A 15837-nucleotide genomic window follows, 5' to 3' on the forward strand; every position below is an offset into this window, starting at 1 on the left:
GGAACACATTCAATGGGACAGTCTTGCTGGCCTCTCCTCAGCAAGGCTTTCCAGGCACGTTGCTCTGGAAGATGTGATCCCGATGCTGACTCAACATGAGATGCACATCTGGAATTCAGTCACACATTAGCAACTTTTAAGTCACTGACTTGGAAAGCAGGCAGGAGAGACAAAGGGGACAGCTGACTGTGACAGTTTTATCTCCACTCACCTGACCTGTGAGGTCCAAGGGTATGTGGGACACCTCAGTGCTTGCCAGTCCCTCACCTTCACCTTGCAGGCAGCCCTGGCTGTGTCCATGAGCATTGCCAGGCACGTGGAGCAGACAAACCCCAGCAGGTTTGTCCCAGTGGTCCTGGTGGGCAACAACTGGGACCTCAAGCCTGGTCTCAGGGAGCAGCCCTGCAGCCATTCAGCCCTCCTACCTGCTCTCCCCTCCTGGGCATGCAGGAGAGGACACCAAACAACACACACTGAAAGAAAGACACGGCACAGAATTTTTAAATAATTTTATAATTTCCTGATGAACTTAGTCTGTGAATAAAAAAAGAAGAAAAAAAAAAAAAAGAACAAAGTGTTTATATTATCAAGGCAAAGTTGAATATAACACATTTTCTTTGCAGTTTCATGATCCTGTCAGTAACATGACTCCAGCAATAAAACACACACAAGTTGAAGGCAGCGTGCGCACTTGCATCACGGACACCAATGTCTCCCGCTGCTGTCATTTCCAAAAGGAATTCAAGTACACCAGATGCCATCCCTAAAGCCTGCCTCCCCCTTCACTAAAGTGCAACACGTCTCTTCCAAAGCAAATGAGGGATCTGAGTCTGTGGAGCGGATGGAGGATCCCAGAGAATTGAACTCCACAGGTGATCTGTGAACTCGGTGTGCAGCTCTCCTCATTCACTGCCTTGGAAGGAAACGGCAAGATACTGTTTTAGTGGGCTTGGAGCAGCATGTTGGGCTAGCACAGAAGTTATTCCCCTGTTTGTGGTCCCATTGGATTCATCCTCCTCCAGCATCTGAACAAATAAAGGCATCTTACACTGAAGCGTTCCCAGTTATACTGTAACAAGTGTGTAATGAGCGGCCAAATGCAGCCACCCCTGGGCAGGGACGGAGGGAGGACCTGGCCTTGTCCATAGAGAGCTGGGAAGATGGGGCAGATAAAAAGAACAGTGTCTACTTTTAAAACCTGGCTTTGAATTTGGGTTTTAAGATAACCACATTTTACAAAAAATAAGAGTATACGTGACCAATAGATCAATTTTTTTGCCAGTTTCCAAGTGCAAGAAACCAGTGTTTTGAACAAAAAGCCCTACCAAAGCACCAAGAGCCTAATGAAAATATTTACTTAAAAGCAAACCACATTGACTTGACTTTCAAGATCTGAACTAAGCTTGCAAAATGGGGACAAACAGCATATGGTTAAGTTTGATAATAAAAATACATTCATGTAATGCAATTCTTATACCTATGTTCATTGGTAATTTGTCAGGGTTCTTTTTGTTAACCTTACACGCCAGTTTAGCCTCATGTAGTTCTCCTCAAGCGATGCAAGTCTTTGATGCAACCAGAGCAGAAAGAGGCTACTGGTCCTTTCCTGCCCCATAACACGCTTGCACCAGAGGCAAGGAAACACAACTTTGATAATGAACTTTACACAACTACCTGCACCAGCTGATCTGCACTTGCTCGTGTCCCTGCATCAAGGGGTGGGATGGAGGAAACAGAAAACTTGGCCAAAGGCATTTGGCCCATTCACATCAGTGGCTCCCATCTTAGGGGACACCTGCTGTTGATAACTGCTACCAGAAAATCAGACCAGACTTCAAAATTATTGTTTCATTCCACCCATTTCTGTCTTACACGTGTACAGTATAAACCTGGGAAAGCAGGAATTTATACAGGGTTTGTAACATTTCCTAAGAGGCCAAGCTGCCTTGGACCTCAAAAGCCTGTGAAAGGCAACTGGTTATAATTATAAGCCCACAAATCCTTTTCTGTACAATCCCGAGAGGAGGAGTCACGGCTTTGTTGCTTCTTTACTTGAATTCCTTTTAATGAAATTAATTTTTATATATTTTTAAAAACACATCTTTTTCAGTTCTACTACTATCTTTGTTTCAATCTGACAACAGACACACATTGTTGGTAACTGCCCCAGCCTTAGGACCACACAGACAATATCGACAAGCAGAAAACAAAACAGGAAAAAAACACCCCTGAAAAAGTCAGGGGAGATACTGATGACAGGGTTACAGCACTCACCACACACACTGGAAAAAGTCAGGATTTCTGAGTTTAAGCTTTTGACACTAAAAAGTTTTGAAACAGTTTTTCTTTCTTTTTTTTAGTTTTAAAAATAGTCAGCGGACACAGCCATTTTGTTCAGAAGGATCTGCTGTTGCCTAAGGTTCCTTCCATTTCTGTGGAAAAAACAATTAAAAACATGGTTTTGTTTTAAAAAAACCCCTGACACTCCTCTTCCTCACCACTCAGATGAGAGGGGTCAGCAGAGTTGGCCTTGCCCGGCCCCGTGCCCAGCGCTCCCACCCCGCTGGGGCAGTGCTGGTTATCCACAGCCTCTCCAGTCCCTCTTCCAGTGCAGGCTTGAGCTGAGGAGAGGATTCCTTTAGGATCAGATGCCTTGCTTGTACTCCTTCCCTTTAGCATTTCACTGGAGTTGTTTGATGGATAAATGCATTACGTATGCAGTGACATTTTTGCTTTAAAATGGTATCAGTGCATGACTCCACATCTTTTGTAAAGACCCCTGCAGTGGCAGCAATTGGCAATTAGAACAGGACTGGGGACTCAAACCTCATCAGATGTAAAAATTTCCCAACAAATTGAGCACTAGCAGCAGAACAGGTGGGAATTACAGGGCAAACGAAAAGAGATGCCCCTTTGGTTGAAAAACCAGGGTTATCTCTACAGGATTTATGACCTTTATGCCTCCTTGTGCAAATTCCAGAGCCCCAAAGTACCAGGAAATTTTCCAGAGAAGGGATCTTCCAGCCGAGCAACAAGAAACAGTGCATGAGGCTCTGCACATCATGTCCTTCACCTTCTGTCCCCAGGACTTGGCAAAAACTGGATACTCCAGAGAGGGTTTGGCATTTTCTGGAGTGAAAGCTGGTTAAAGGCAATCAAAACGAGAGAGAATACTTCGAGAAGCTCAGAGCTTCATCTGGGAGCATGCCAGGTAATTCTTCTTCCAATGGCAAACAGTGCTCATGCTCTTACCCTGCAATGCTAGTGTTATGTCCTTTTAGTGTTTTACATCAGGTTGGATTCAGAGGAAAATAAGGACTTGGACTTGTGGATATCGTGAACAAGTGTGGTTGCAGTGTCAGCTTTTACAGTGTACATGGGCTTCAGGCTTCAGTTATTTTTTAGCCCAAACCCTGCCAAAATCACCTACTTAATTTTCTACAAACAGCTCCTCGAGTCCTCACATCTCTCAGCTTCTCTACAAACGACAGCTCGGAAGAAAAAAAAAGTAATATTAAAGCAGTTAAAACTTTCACAGCTCCTGTAGCAAATGGAACTTCATTCAACAGGAGAAGGAAAAGCAGATTTCCCCAGGGTCTCTGGGAAGGGCCCCTGATTTCCTAGAGCTGCTGCACAGCAGGACCACTGGGGTAGAAAACTGTCTGCATCTGCCTGGCTGCTGACACTTGGGAGTAGGATTTTAAAAGAGCAGTGGTGGGTTAGGCAACTGGATGAGCACTGCAGGGTATGCCACATGTGGCATGTGCCTCAATGCAATTCCATGATGGGCTATAAGAATAAAATCCCTTTGTTGCCTTAAGGCCAATGGTGTGGTACTCCATAAGAGTGAAAAGAAAAAGCTTTCAGTTCAGCATTAAATCATGGCCAGCAGTACCTCCCAAACCCCAAAGTTCCTCAAGCTGTTCACCACAGGATCTCTGTCAACACAGGATCAGAGACACTACCTGAAACAGTTCAATGGGGATCAAGCTGGATCAAGACTGTTCCTAAATGAGATCTGCTCCCTCCCTGAAAGCACTTTACAGAGGTCTAAGATCAATCTTTAAGATGGGAAGCCTACAAGACCTAGGAGATAACAGTGGTTAACGAGAAAAATCACCAGGGCCCAACAATTCAGATGGAAGGAACAGCAGGTGTGTGGCTGGCAGATAAAGGACCAAATGGCCGGTGTGAAAACCAGCCAGGCTTGACAAATCCTCCCTGGGAAGAGCCTGGGAGATGTGTAAACAGTGAGCTTCACCTGGCTTGGTGCACAGATCCTGCACACGCTGCCATGACAGCACCAGGCCTTTGGCTGGGGCACTTTGAACTATAGAGATACAGCCACAGGCTGAGTTAGAGATGCTGAAGGAGCAGCAGCAGTTCCCTGCAATGTGTGGCCAATGCAGTAAAGTCAGGGAATTGAAATAACAGCCTGAAGTGATATCGCCCCTCTCTCCCACCCCCTCCCCCTGCCCTGCCTCCAGCAGAAACGCTATCAAGGAACATCTCAGTAAGAGGTTTACAAGCAGGAGCCATTTGAACCATCGATAAGGGAAATTCCACAGCTTCTCACAGAGGAAGGATTGTTTTACAGCAGGGAACCAGGGCAGCTGGAGATTTGACCATATAAGTTAATGAGAGAGTCAGGAGGGGTGGCGGTGGCCGATGATGCTGGGCTGATGGCTCTGATGCTTTTACAGGCGGCATTAAATTCCTGGAGTGAGTAATTAGGGGTGATGAAGAAAAAGCAAGAGGGAAGATTTCAAAACAACAGCTCCCATCAAAACGTGCTGACTCAAAAATAGAACCAAAGGGGTGGTTCTGGGCTGAGGCAGGCCCAGCAGTGTGTACAGTCACTGTCTGCCGGCCTTCCGGCATTCCCCCTTCCACACATTCAGCTTCCCATTGCTCCTCACACGACACAAAAAAGAGCTTCAGACACAGGCTGCTATTACAGGAAGAACTAAAGCTAGTTCTGATCTGATCTGCAAAGCACTGGCAATTCCAAAGCTGGAAAAGGAGTGATTCACCTCTTCTTTTGAGACTTACTTCTTCCTAGACTCCCTGGCTATGAATGCAGCTCCTTCTGCTGAATTATTACAGTAGAATCAACGGGGGTGTGATTTATTTTAAATCAGCGAGTTTTCAATAGAGTCTACAGGTACATAAGGTTACAGTTTTGCCCAATTTTCAGTGCTTGTTTGGAAAAAACTACAGGGTACATCTTCCCTTACTCAAACTTTTGCTGATCTCCTTTCTTGTTGGAAGCAATTAGTCACTTCTAAAGATAAAAACAAGGTGTGAAAGACCTACAGGGTGAGCTGTGCTGTGGATCTGAGAGAGCTACAAAAAATGCAGTTTTCCTGAAAGGGCCTGGAACATTTTCCTTAGCATAACAGCTTAGAGATTAAGCTCAAAATGTAGTAAGCCATATGGAATTAAACTGCAGCCTCTGAATGGGAGGTTTACTGAGAGGATTCATAATCAGCTAGTGACCAGAAAACCAAGATCTCTTCCACTGCTGTGTTGCAATTTGGTCTCCTTTTGCCTTCCTCTTGCTTTCTGAAGTAATATGAGCCAGCCAAAGGGAGCAGCTCCTTTAAGGAGCACAGGGGGACATGCTACAGGGTTCTGTCCTGCAGATGCCCCCAGACACACATAACCACTGGCAGCCTGGAAAAAATGTGTCTCCCCATTAAAGCATAGTCCAAGAATGAACCCCCAAGTCCTACTCATAAAATAGGATTTCTGACTTGCTACCACAATGACAAACTGACCTGGGATTTCAGGTCATATTACCTATCAGCAGGAGCTGTAATTAGTGTCAAAGGTGGATGGGAATAAAACTAAGGCCTCTCATATACACAGAAGAATTGCACTGGTTTAAGTAAAGCTGTGATTTTACACCTATCTACTCAGCTGGGTGCCAACTCCAGCAGAGATGCTCCTCTTCATAAGGGTTATTGCCCTGAACTCAAAACTCATTCCTTGTCAATGTAAGCTAAACCAAAATAAATTAAATTATAATTATAGTAAGAACTGTGCTACTGATTTACCTAACTTAGCTTTAAAATTATACTTTTAAGCTAAATGATGCAAATTTCTCATTTACAGAATGCCTAAGACTATTCTGATGACAGATAGTGCTCACAAAGTTATGGCCTGAAAAACTGGACAAACTAGACAAGTTAAAGCTGGGAACTGACCTCTTGACCACACCTGCTCGAAGGGAGAGAGCTCTCTATAAAGTAAGAACTTAGGAGACAAAGACCTATGATGAGAAACCTCATCTAAAACCCCCCAAAAATAAACAGATGAAAGCAGTTACCTCAAAAAATGCCCTACCTAGCACTTCAGAGTCAGACCAGTGAACAATAAAAACCCAAGTTAAGTAAACAGAAAGTACCAGTATGCCTACCTGTTTTTCCCAGCTGCTAGATGAAATGACTAACAGGAGCAAGGAGAGAAACTTTCCTTTCCTCACTCTGTTATTTAAGAAAATAAGAAGCATTGAGACAGGCAGCAAGACCTGAGCTAGCTGATGCTGGCCAGCCATGAGCCATAATCAGAGCACACTCAGGTTTGGTTTTAGCACTATAAAATTCAGGCTTTCAGCTTTCATGAAAATAAAACAGGAAGAAGGAAAGAAGATAAGAAGGAAAAAGCAATATATTAATGGAAGGTGAGGGCTACTCTTCTGGAACCTCATGGAGAACTAGAGCTGCTTGTGTTCAGTGGATCCCCTCTTCTTTGCTCAGTAGACTTGGAAGAGCTCAGCTTGGCTGTATCCATAGTCACCACCAACAAAGTCAATGGGGAATTGGATTCTAAAGTAGAAAGGCAGTGAGAAGATGAATACAAAAACGGCTGATTAATCATAGACTGGAAGAACCTAGAGAGCATGTAGTTTTTAGAAGGGTTTTTTTTTGCCTTTGTTTTCTCTGTCAAAGGTGCACCAAAAGTTTCTGTTCCATGCTCTGTCTTTCACACTGCTCTCCCCTCCCTTGGCTCCGTGCTGCTCCGTGGGCTGGTGGCAGAGGTCAGGAGGACTCCTCCAGGGCGTTGACCACCTGCTCCAGGATGTCGGGGCAGTGATCCGCGATCTGCTGCAGGATGGCGTTGGCGAACTCCTGCAGCTCCACGCTCTCCCTCTCGCCCTTCTCCAGCTCGCTGTGCAGCTGCAAGAGCACACAGAGACAGGTCAGCCCCTGCTCTGAGATGGGTGACAGCCCTGCCCAGCAGGCTTGGCTACACCACCACTTCAGGAGGCAGCTAACAGAGCAGACACGTGCTGGGCACTGCCAGCACCTGCGTCCTCCCTCACCTGGAACCAAACGCTCTCCATCCTCTTTGTTTTTCATTCTACAGGTTTGTGACCTTCCCAGGAAAGGCCATGTCCACATGGCTTAACTACTCCTGAATACATTGTTCTATGATAAAGATAAGAAAAACTTCCTCTGTAGAATGTTTTTCTGAAGGCAATCATATACTCTAGCAGCTTGCTAGTATATTGCCTAAAATAGTTTGACTTCTATTCATGAACAACTGGACGTTTCATAGGTCATTACTTGAGAATTATTCCTGATATGAAGTCAATAGGAATATCACATAATTATACATAATCCACCCAGAGTTAACCAGAATTCTATTTTCCCTGAGGAATTACTAATTTTCAGAAAGTCTCTTTCCTAACTCAGTCAGAAGATGACTATACACAGTTGCAGTGGAACATACACAATTTCTGTTTACTAACTCTGCATTTCCTGTTGGGTCATTCGTTCTTCAGATCACTATAATTGGCTCAGAATGGGGGACAGATTTTCAAACTTTATATTATTCACTCTGTCTACAGTTTATAAACAGTTTGTCCAACAAGTGGTGTCCCAAACCATGTCACACAACATATGCAAACACAGCTTTTAGCTTTGAGCCTAATGCCATTGCCAGATTTAGGGGCCCACAGAGTCTTAATAAAGAGCAGGAAACATCTGCCTTCAGTAACCTGTTTAGCTGTTCAGCAATTGATAAAGTCCATGCTGGCCTGTGAACTGTGCAAAATCCCAAGCAAGGCTGTAATGTGTGCAAGCATTTTAGGGATTTCTGTATTCACAGTGGTCTAAGGACCTCAGAGAACAAGGAGAAGCAGCATCCCTTACTAGGTCAGATGATATGGACAGACAGACTGGATAAGCTCTCTAGCAGACAGCCCTGCCCTAGACTATATACAAAAAAAAATCTTAGATTTTTAGTGATAGGATTTTCTTCTAATGAAGTTTATTCCCTGTGAGTATAAGACAAGCATATAAGTAGCAGGTACATACACTTAAGATGGATTCTGAAGTTACTTCCAGCTTCTGAAGCCAAAGTTCTTTCTCACTTTGAGCTGCTGCGAGCAACTATCTTATTTGAACCTTCTTTTAAATTTTGTGTGGTTTTAAAAAAATTAGTATTATCTGTCAGTTCTGTAACATTTCTTATTCCTAACTGATCAGTATTTTTATTGGAACTCTACTATGTTAATACATGACATGGAAAGAATGTCAAACTGGCCTTTTTCATGCCTGAAGGGATAACTGTTCATCAGTATACAAATTTCTTGATCTGTGTTTTGCACTTCTGTAACACTGCTCAATGCAAGTTTTAAAAAAGAGAGAACTATTAGGCAGCAGCACAGCAGGGATCGTTTTACTGCTTTAAGAGCACAATGCAATGGCAAAGGTTAGATTTCTACAATTAAAATTCTAATCAGATACAACAGTATGTCTCTGTTTAGTGATGGTATCAAGCAAAGCACAGCTGATTGTTTCCGCAAGAAACACTGCTTAAAAACAAACAGCCTAAGAATGACTATGGAGTAAATAAAAATGCTTTTTAAGGAAGTTATGGTGCAGGCTTCTGTAGACAGAAGTGTGAGAAAGGAAATTAAAAGGGCAAGCATGCTACACTGTTCCCTTGACTAGGCAGGGTAGCATATAGTAAATTACTGGGGCTTTGCGTGCTGAATGTTAGTTTAATGTGTTCTTATGTGCTTTGTTCCTGCTGGCTGCTGTACTCACAGAACAGCCATAGGAATCTGAGAGGGGCTCCTGCCAAGAATCACAATGCAAAGGCAACCTGATCCCGCTCTGTGGAGTGACATGAGCTGGGAAGTGGGGAAAAGAGAGGGAGGGGAGCACTCTGGGCTCGGGCAGGGCTCTGGGGGAGAAGGGGGACTCAGCAGTAACCCATAATGGCTCAGGAATAGCAGGCTGTGGATGGATGATTAGCCTGGTCTAGCAGGTATTAGTCAGGAACGTGCAATGGATGGATAAGCCTAGGAAAGGTGCAGTCAGCCAGCAGGACTGAGACAGGAGTGGTGCTGGGTATTAAAAGCCAGGGACTGGGATTCAGGGACTGCCCCTGGGTCTGGGGTCGTGAGCCTGGTGAGACCCCAGCGATGCAGGCGGCCCCAGGTGCAGCAGCTGCAAACCACTGCTTCATTCCTGGGAGTGCTCTGAGCCCTGAACTCAGAGACAGGGCTGCCTTGTGCCTTCTTGGGCCAGCACAAACTGCATGGTGCCATCCACCAGAAGAATGGGAGGCCATGAAGCTGGGAGAGAGCAAGAACAGTGGTTCTCCTTTTCTTATCTGGCACCTGCAAGGGTCCTGAGCTCTCAGTCCACAGGAGGAGAACCAGGAGAGGGCAGTGTTAGCAGGCAAAGCAGAGGTCCTGCACACCACCACCTGCCCAGCCAGCATCCCTTTTCCTGGCCTTTCAACCAAATCCTCCAGGTGAAGCCCCAGGAAAGGACAAAGCAATTAAATTAATGAAATATAAGAGCATCTGCAAGAGACTGAACTTCAAAACTGAAAGAGGGTTGGTGGACAAGGGAGAATCCTGCAGGATGTTTTCTTCAGTGGGGCAATACTACAATATCAGTGAAGTCTCAGTTTCTTGCTCTACTTGTCAGCATTCATGTATTTATAAGATGCCTTATAAAATCAAGATAAGCCCAACAAAATAAGATCATGCCAAAGCTAATGAATCAAATGCAACCAAAAGTAACCAACTCAACCAGAGGAAGAAAATATTTCCAAGAAGAGAACTTTTGACCATCAAGAGTCCAAAAGGAGAAGGCTCTGAATGCTGAAGGCCAGCAACAATACTTTACAAATTAGTGCAGACAGAAAGTCTACACAGCTGGCTGGCAGATGTCTGTGACGAAACATCTTTGGAAAAACAGCAATGATAGCCTTGAGTTTGCTAGCTTGAGAACAGCTAGATTTAATAATGTGATTCCTGCTTCAACTAAGACATCTTAATTGACTCTATGGCTGGTGGCAGCATTTCTAGATCAGGGATATCATCTCCATTGACGTCACTGCTCTCGGCAGCAGCTGGGAGCAGCACATGCCAGTCCTCCATCAGGAACATCCAGCTCTCATAACTGGATTCACCTGCATGTTTGGAAATCCAGATTTTAGGGAACTTTTTCTTAAAGTATTAATATCAGTTCTGCTCCTGGTTTCCTAGATTTTTTGTTGTGAATGCAAGCTGACTTGATGTTATCTTCCCCACGCCATTTATCTATGAAAATAAAGAAATGTGAACAATGCTTTTTTGTTGGCATTTCCAGTTGAGGATATGAGGAGATTCACATACTTGCCTCACAGAAATAACCAAAAACGAGTAGGCAAAGCCAGACATGCTTTTTGTCTAGTGGATATAGTAAGAATAGACAGCTCAGAAAGAAAAGGACAGCAAGGACCCCAGAAGTGCTTCATAGTATTTATCTTTGGACAGAAGAACAGAAATGGCCTTCAGCATCTCAGGGGAAACAAAGCTTGCAGATAATCTGCAATAGGTTCAGACACTTTTCAACACTGCTGCCTTCCTTCCTGGGTTTAGAGAAAGTTATGATAAGAATAATTTTCCATTTAAACTCCATCACTAAAAAAAAAAATCCCTAACAATTCACTGTGATTTTAGTTCTCTGTTCCAAGATATTTCAGAACTTATTTAAAGATTAGACATTCAGAGTCATAGGAATGATGCATACGAAGATAACTTCATAGTTAAGAAATAGGATGCTATTTATATGGAAACTGGGTGATTTGTGCTGCTCCTCTGGAGAAGCTTTGTGGCCTCTGATTTTCCTATAATGCAATATTAAGCTAAGATTCTTTAAAACTGTGATTTTTGCCTCATTAACAATTCCACAGAAACACTGATGAAAAAAGGCAAACACAGATAAACTGGTATCTCATCTTGGGCTATGGACATTAAACCTGAATACAGAATATGAAGAGCTTGTAGAGCAGCACAAAAAGAAAGTTGGTGGAGTACTTCTATATGGATACAATATCAGGATATAGAATTATGTTTCTCCAAAGTTAAGTGTTTTGGGATCAGGTTATGGTTAGTCCAAAAAATACATTTAGACCTTAAAGTAACATAAGTAAGCATCAATAAGAAATTACACTGATTTAATCTAAACCTTTGTTTTGTCTCAAGTTAAACTCCACTCAGGCAAATGGTCAAGAGCTTTTGCATCTACCCAAACAAACCAGTGTAAATATATGTGTTTGATGCAGTGAGAGCTAATTACATATAAACCTTGATTTCTCAACTAAATACCTACAGAAGACCCAAAAGAAAGGGCTACAAGTATGGAAATCTAGTCTGACGAATTTCAAAAAATGAACAATTTTTACTCTAAATCCTTAAATATTTCTGCTCTATGTGGAAACTTGGAGTTTATGTTAGCTCTTTCAAAATATTTTAAAAAGCATGCATTTAAAAATTAAAGTAAAATTTCAAATGAAACAGTCTTGTCTTTTTAAATAATAACCACAATGCAGTAACATTGCCCATTTTTATTTGTGTATGGAATTACTAATTTTAATCAAAATATATACTATCCATCATTAACATTAACTATTCCTAACTTGAAAAGAGAGATAAATCCAAGCAGAATCCACAGCTCAGCATCAGGAGATGCTGCACAAAGCTGTCACAAGGAGCACAGTGTTTGAGGAAGGCCCAGAGTGAGAATTTACTGCTCAGAGCAAAACATGGGGAGAGGTGAGCTGCCCTTGAGAAATCAAGGGAACAGCTTTGGGTTGAACCTACTGCTTGTAGGGACTGATTCAAGTGAGACCTCTCTCATTTTCTCACACACAACAAGCTTGATGATATCCTGAAATCAGTGTTTTTCCTTTTATATCTCATTTGAAGTTAGGAATTGCTAATGTTCCTGACTGATAGTATGCATTTTAATTAATATTAGCAATTTCATCGACAAATAAAAATGAATGATGTCATGGCATTATGGACATGGCTAACCTACAGATAATGTTTGTGATTTTAACCAGTATTTAAGAACTATGAAATTGTTCTCATCCTCACCCAAACCATTAAATATAAAAGTTTAAAAGACTTTAAAATGTAACAATTTTAGAGAGTTCCCAAATCCATTGCTTTCCCAACCAAACTCAGGAAACAGATTTGAACATGAAGAAGAATATAAATTGTTGCAATTATTACTTCTAATTTTTAACAGAGACCAGAAGTGGACTGTTTAACTTTAAAATACATTATGCATTCCCATAAGATTACAAATTAAAAATAAATGACATAAATCAAGTGGGGGAAGATAAAGCTAATAGAAGAACAGTCAGAGAAGAAAGACAAGGGTTAACTCTGAAGTAATAGAGTAATTTAGAATGACTAAATGCAAATCATAGGAGAGTAATTTCTTTACAGAAACTAAGTAAGTTGAGTAATTCCTCAGAGATGACACAGAACACAAGCAGAATCTGAACAAAAAAGTACACAGGATGTTTATAAAATGGTTATTTGTAATTTAGAGTAAAGTTTATCCCACTTGCAATATTGTTTGTATAACAAATCAAAATATGTGTTGAATATTTTCATAATTTAGCAATCAAATATGCAATTTTAAAATGAAATTTGACAGCCACAGGTATTAGGTTTGGTGTCCTTTTGTACAAAAAGCTTACCATTGCTCTGTGGAGACTGGAATGAGAATTAAGTGCAAGGTAAAGTTGCTCCTTGGAACCAAGCCACGACTATTCAGCTGACACAGCATGTTGTGACTGCTACAGCAAAGTGACATTATCACCTTTTTCCTTCCTCTGCTTCGAGCAGCTGAGCAGAAAAGGCATTCCTGATTTCTTGGGAGAGGATTAGTAAGCAGGAATCCCTAGAAGGTACTCTGGCTGAAGCTTTGCTTTGGCAGAAGCTGGTTCACAGGGAGAGGGAAGACAATCTTCCTGCACAACAAAGGCTCTTTGAGGATCACAAAGATTTTCCAGAAGTCCCTCTCTCTGTCACTCACAGCAAAGCAGCCACAGGAGCAACACTTAATAGTGGGGTGAGACCAGCTCCCACAGCAGGTGACTGCTGAGAGAGCTTCTGATGGAAAAGCACCCGGCCCAGGTCTCCAAGACTGTGCTGATGCCAGGTCACAATGCACATGCTGCCAGAAACACCTCTGGGGAAGGAGGGAGAGGTTGAGGAAGGCAGGACATGCTGGTCAAGGCTGGAAAGAGCCTCTGATGGCAGGGAGCCAGAGGAAAAAATGCCTCCTACTTGTAGGGTTAGGAAAATTGTATTAATTGTATAGATCTTCTGTTGGTAGAAGTATTTTTTTGCAAATATCACTGTAGGACCTATTGAAAATAAGAAATTCTCCATAATATGAGGTTTTGCACATTTACAGGTTTTGAATTTGAGGTGCTAAGAAACATTGCTGGTAGTCCTTCAGCTATTAAAGATCTATCACTACTATGATAGATTAGATACCAGATAGAACCTACTTCTAATATCTGGCTGCTCTGTTTCATTGGCTCTTTTTAATTTCTTACACTGCTGCCTCTCAAGGTGGTGCAGTGCACCACCTCTGACACACTGAAATGAGGATTTTCACCAAATTCCAGTTTCTACTACATTCTTTTCTTTTGTACAGGTAAGAGCAAAACAAAACCCAAACTATAAATAAAAGTGTGGACCATATAATTATGTTCTTAATGCCATTTCCATTCATAGAGGACTACAATCCTGCCCTTACAGGCAACTGTCTGAAATGTGAAATGGAGCAGTCATTCTACAGAGCTCAAGGATATTAACATAATGATACCTCTAGGACCAAGTGAAAGAAAATATGGTATTTAATAGAAATTGCTAGGATAATGCAATTATTTATAAGGAATGAATGGAATTTTTATTTCTTAAGTGTCAAGACTTGGAACATTCCCCTTTCCTTCTGGTAACTTCAGTTTTTTTAATAAGAAAAGTCAAACAGGACATGAACTGGTTGAAGGATGAACTGAACAGTTCCAGAAACAGTACTGGTTAGCTTATTTGGGGACACTGGGTCAGAACTGACTCAAAGGGACATTTTCCCCACAGGATCCTTTACTTTAGATCCTTCCACTTTAGATCCTTTACTGTCCACAACTTAGTCTAGTATATTATTTTATATTAGATTTTGAGACATCATATACTTACAAGTACTGGCTTCAGTTCTTCACTACAAATGGACCAAAATTTTACTACAATAAGTCAGCCTTACAAAATGTGTTTGATAAAATGCCAGCAAAGAATGATAAAGTATCTTGGCCCCACAGCTTGATTACAATCAATCTTCCCCAGGGATGTGGTCACAGCCCCAAGCCTGGAAGAGTTCAAGAAGTGTTTGGATAAGGCTCTCAGGCACCTGCTGTGATTCTTTGGAATATTTTGTGCAGGGATAAGAGTTGGACTTGAGGATCCTTGTGGGTCCTTTCCAACTCAGCATATTCTGTAATCAGTTGAAGTCACTAAGGACTATCACTGAATTTAATGGTAGTGTCAAGACACTATTATAGATAAGAGGCACCAATTATTAGTCAAATTTTGAGACTACAAAATTATTTATGTGGCAACAAATTCCCCTTAGATCCATGGTGTTGATGCTGGCAGATACTTTTCCAACAATTATTTGTACATTAGTTTCTGTGGGTCACCATGCATGCACTGGAAGAGTGAAAAGTTTAAATTTACTTCATATACCAGCTATATCTACCAAAAGAAGCCACAGAAAACTCCTGCTGTTTGTACCTGAGCCTCCCCAGCAGGTATGAAAGATCTACCAAGTATATTGGCTATGATGAAACACGGCAAACCAACTTTTGTCAATAAAAGTTGCTGCAGTGGGAAATAACAGTTCCAAAAGCAGCAGCATCAAAATGAATTCTTAACTATTTATAAAAAAAACCCAAAACAACCAAACCTAACTAGGTAATCTCATTGGTGAGAAGTGCATACGTTGGCATCATACTTAAATATTATTGGTGTTGGTTAAATGTATCCTCCCTAATCATATTAGCACTTCTTAACATTCAAGGGGATTAATTTTTTCCCACTGAAGCTTGTAAAGCATTATCTACAGCAGATCATATTAGAAGGGACAGGAGTGAATTTAATGCACTGGATTTGAAGTAATTTACAAAACTCATTAAAATTCCAAAGATGCAAAACGGGTATTCTGTGATGGGCTTCTGCAAATCTGGAGAACTGATTCCCACCCCCCATGGGAATACTTTAAGCACAAAGGAAACTCTGCAGCTAGAAACAGAAAAGCTCCATGGCTTAGATGAAAAGTCTGCTTTGTAAATTGAAATATATCATTAGTTTGCCTTTTGCAACTGAAGCTTCTTAAATACCATCTGAGTGAGTCTGGGAAAGCAGAAGAGACAGCTACATTTTATTTTAGCTGACATTATTTATGCTTGGGAATCTCGAATGGAGAAGTAACTTTAAACAACTGTGGTGACAGCAGTGCAGAATTA

The 15837-nt window shown here is 41.8% G+C and overlaps 1 protein-coding gene across 4 annotated transcripts in view; it reads right to left on the minus strand.

Moving 5' to 3' along the window:
* Positions 1 to 494: 494 nt before the first annotated feature.
* The window catches only part of ERC1 (ELKS/RAB6-interacting/CAST family member 1), a 269449-nt gene continuing 254106 nt past the window's right edge, over positions 495 to 15837 (minus strand). For all 4 annotated transcript variants that reach the window (XM_056515238.1, XM_056515211.1, XM_056515230.1 and 1 more), the window contains one exon: positions 495 to 7181. In XM_056515238.1, coding sequence (XP_056371213.1) covers positions 7044 to 7181 — 138 coding nt within the window. In that variant the 3' untranslated portion in view covers positions 495 to 7043. The remainder of the gene's footprint in view (positions 7182 to 15837) is intronic.

This window comes from Oenanthe melanoleuca, chromosome 1A, assembly GCF_029582105.1.
Source record: "Oenanthe melanoleuca isolate GR-GAL-2019-014 chromosome 1A, OMel1.0, whole genome shotgun sequence".
NCBI lineage: Eukaryota > Metazoa > Chordata > Aves > Passeriformes > Muscicapidae > Oenanthe > Oenanthe melanoleuca.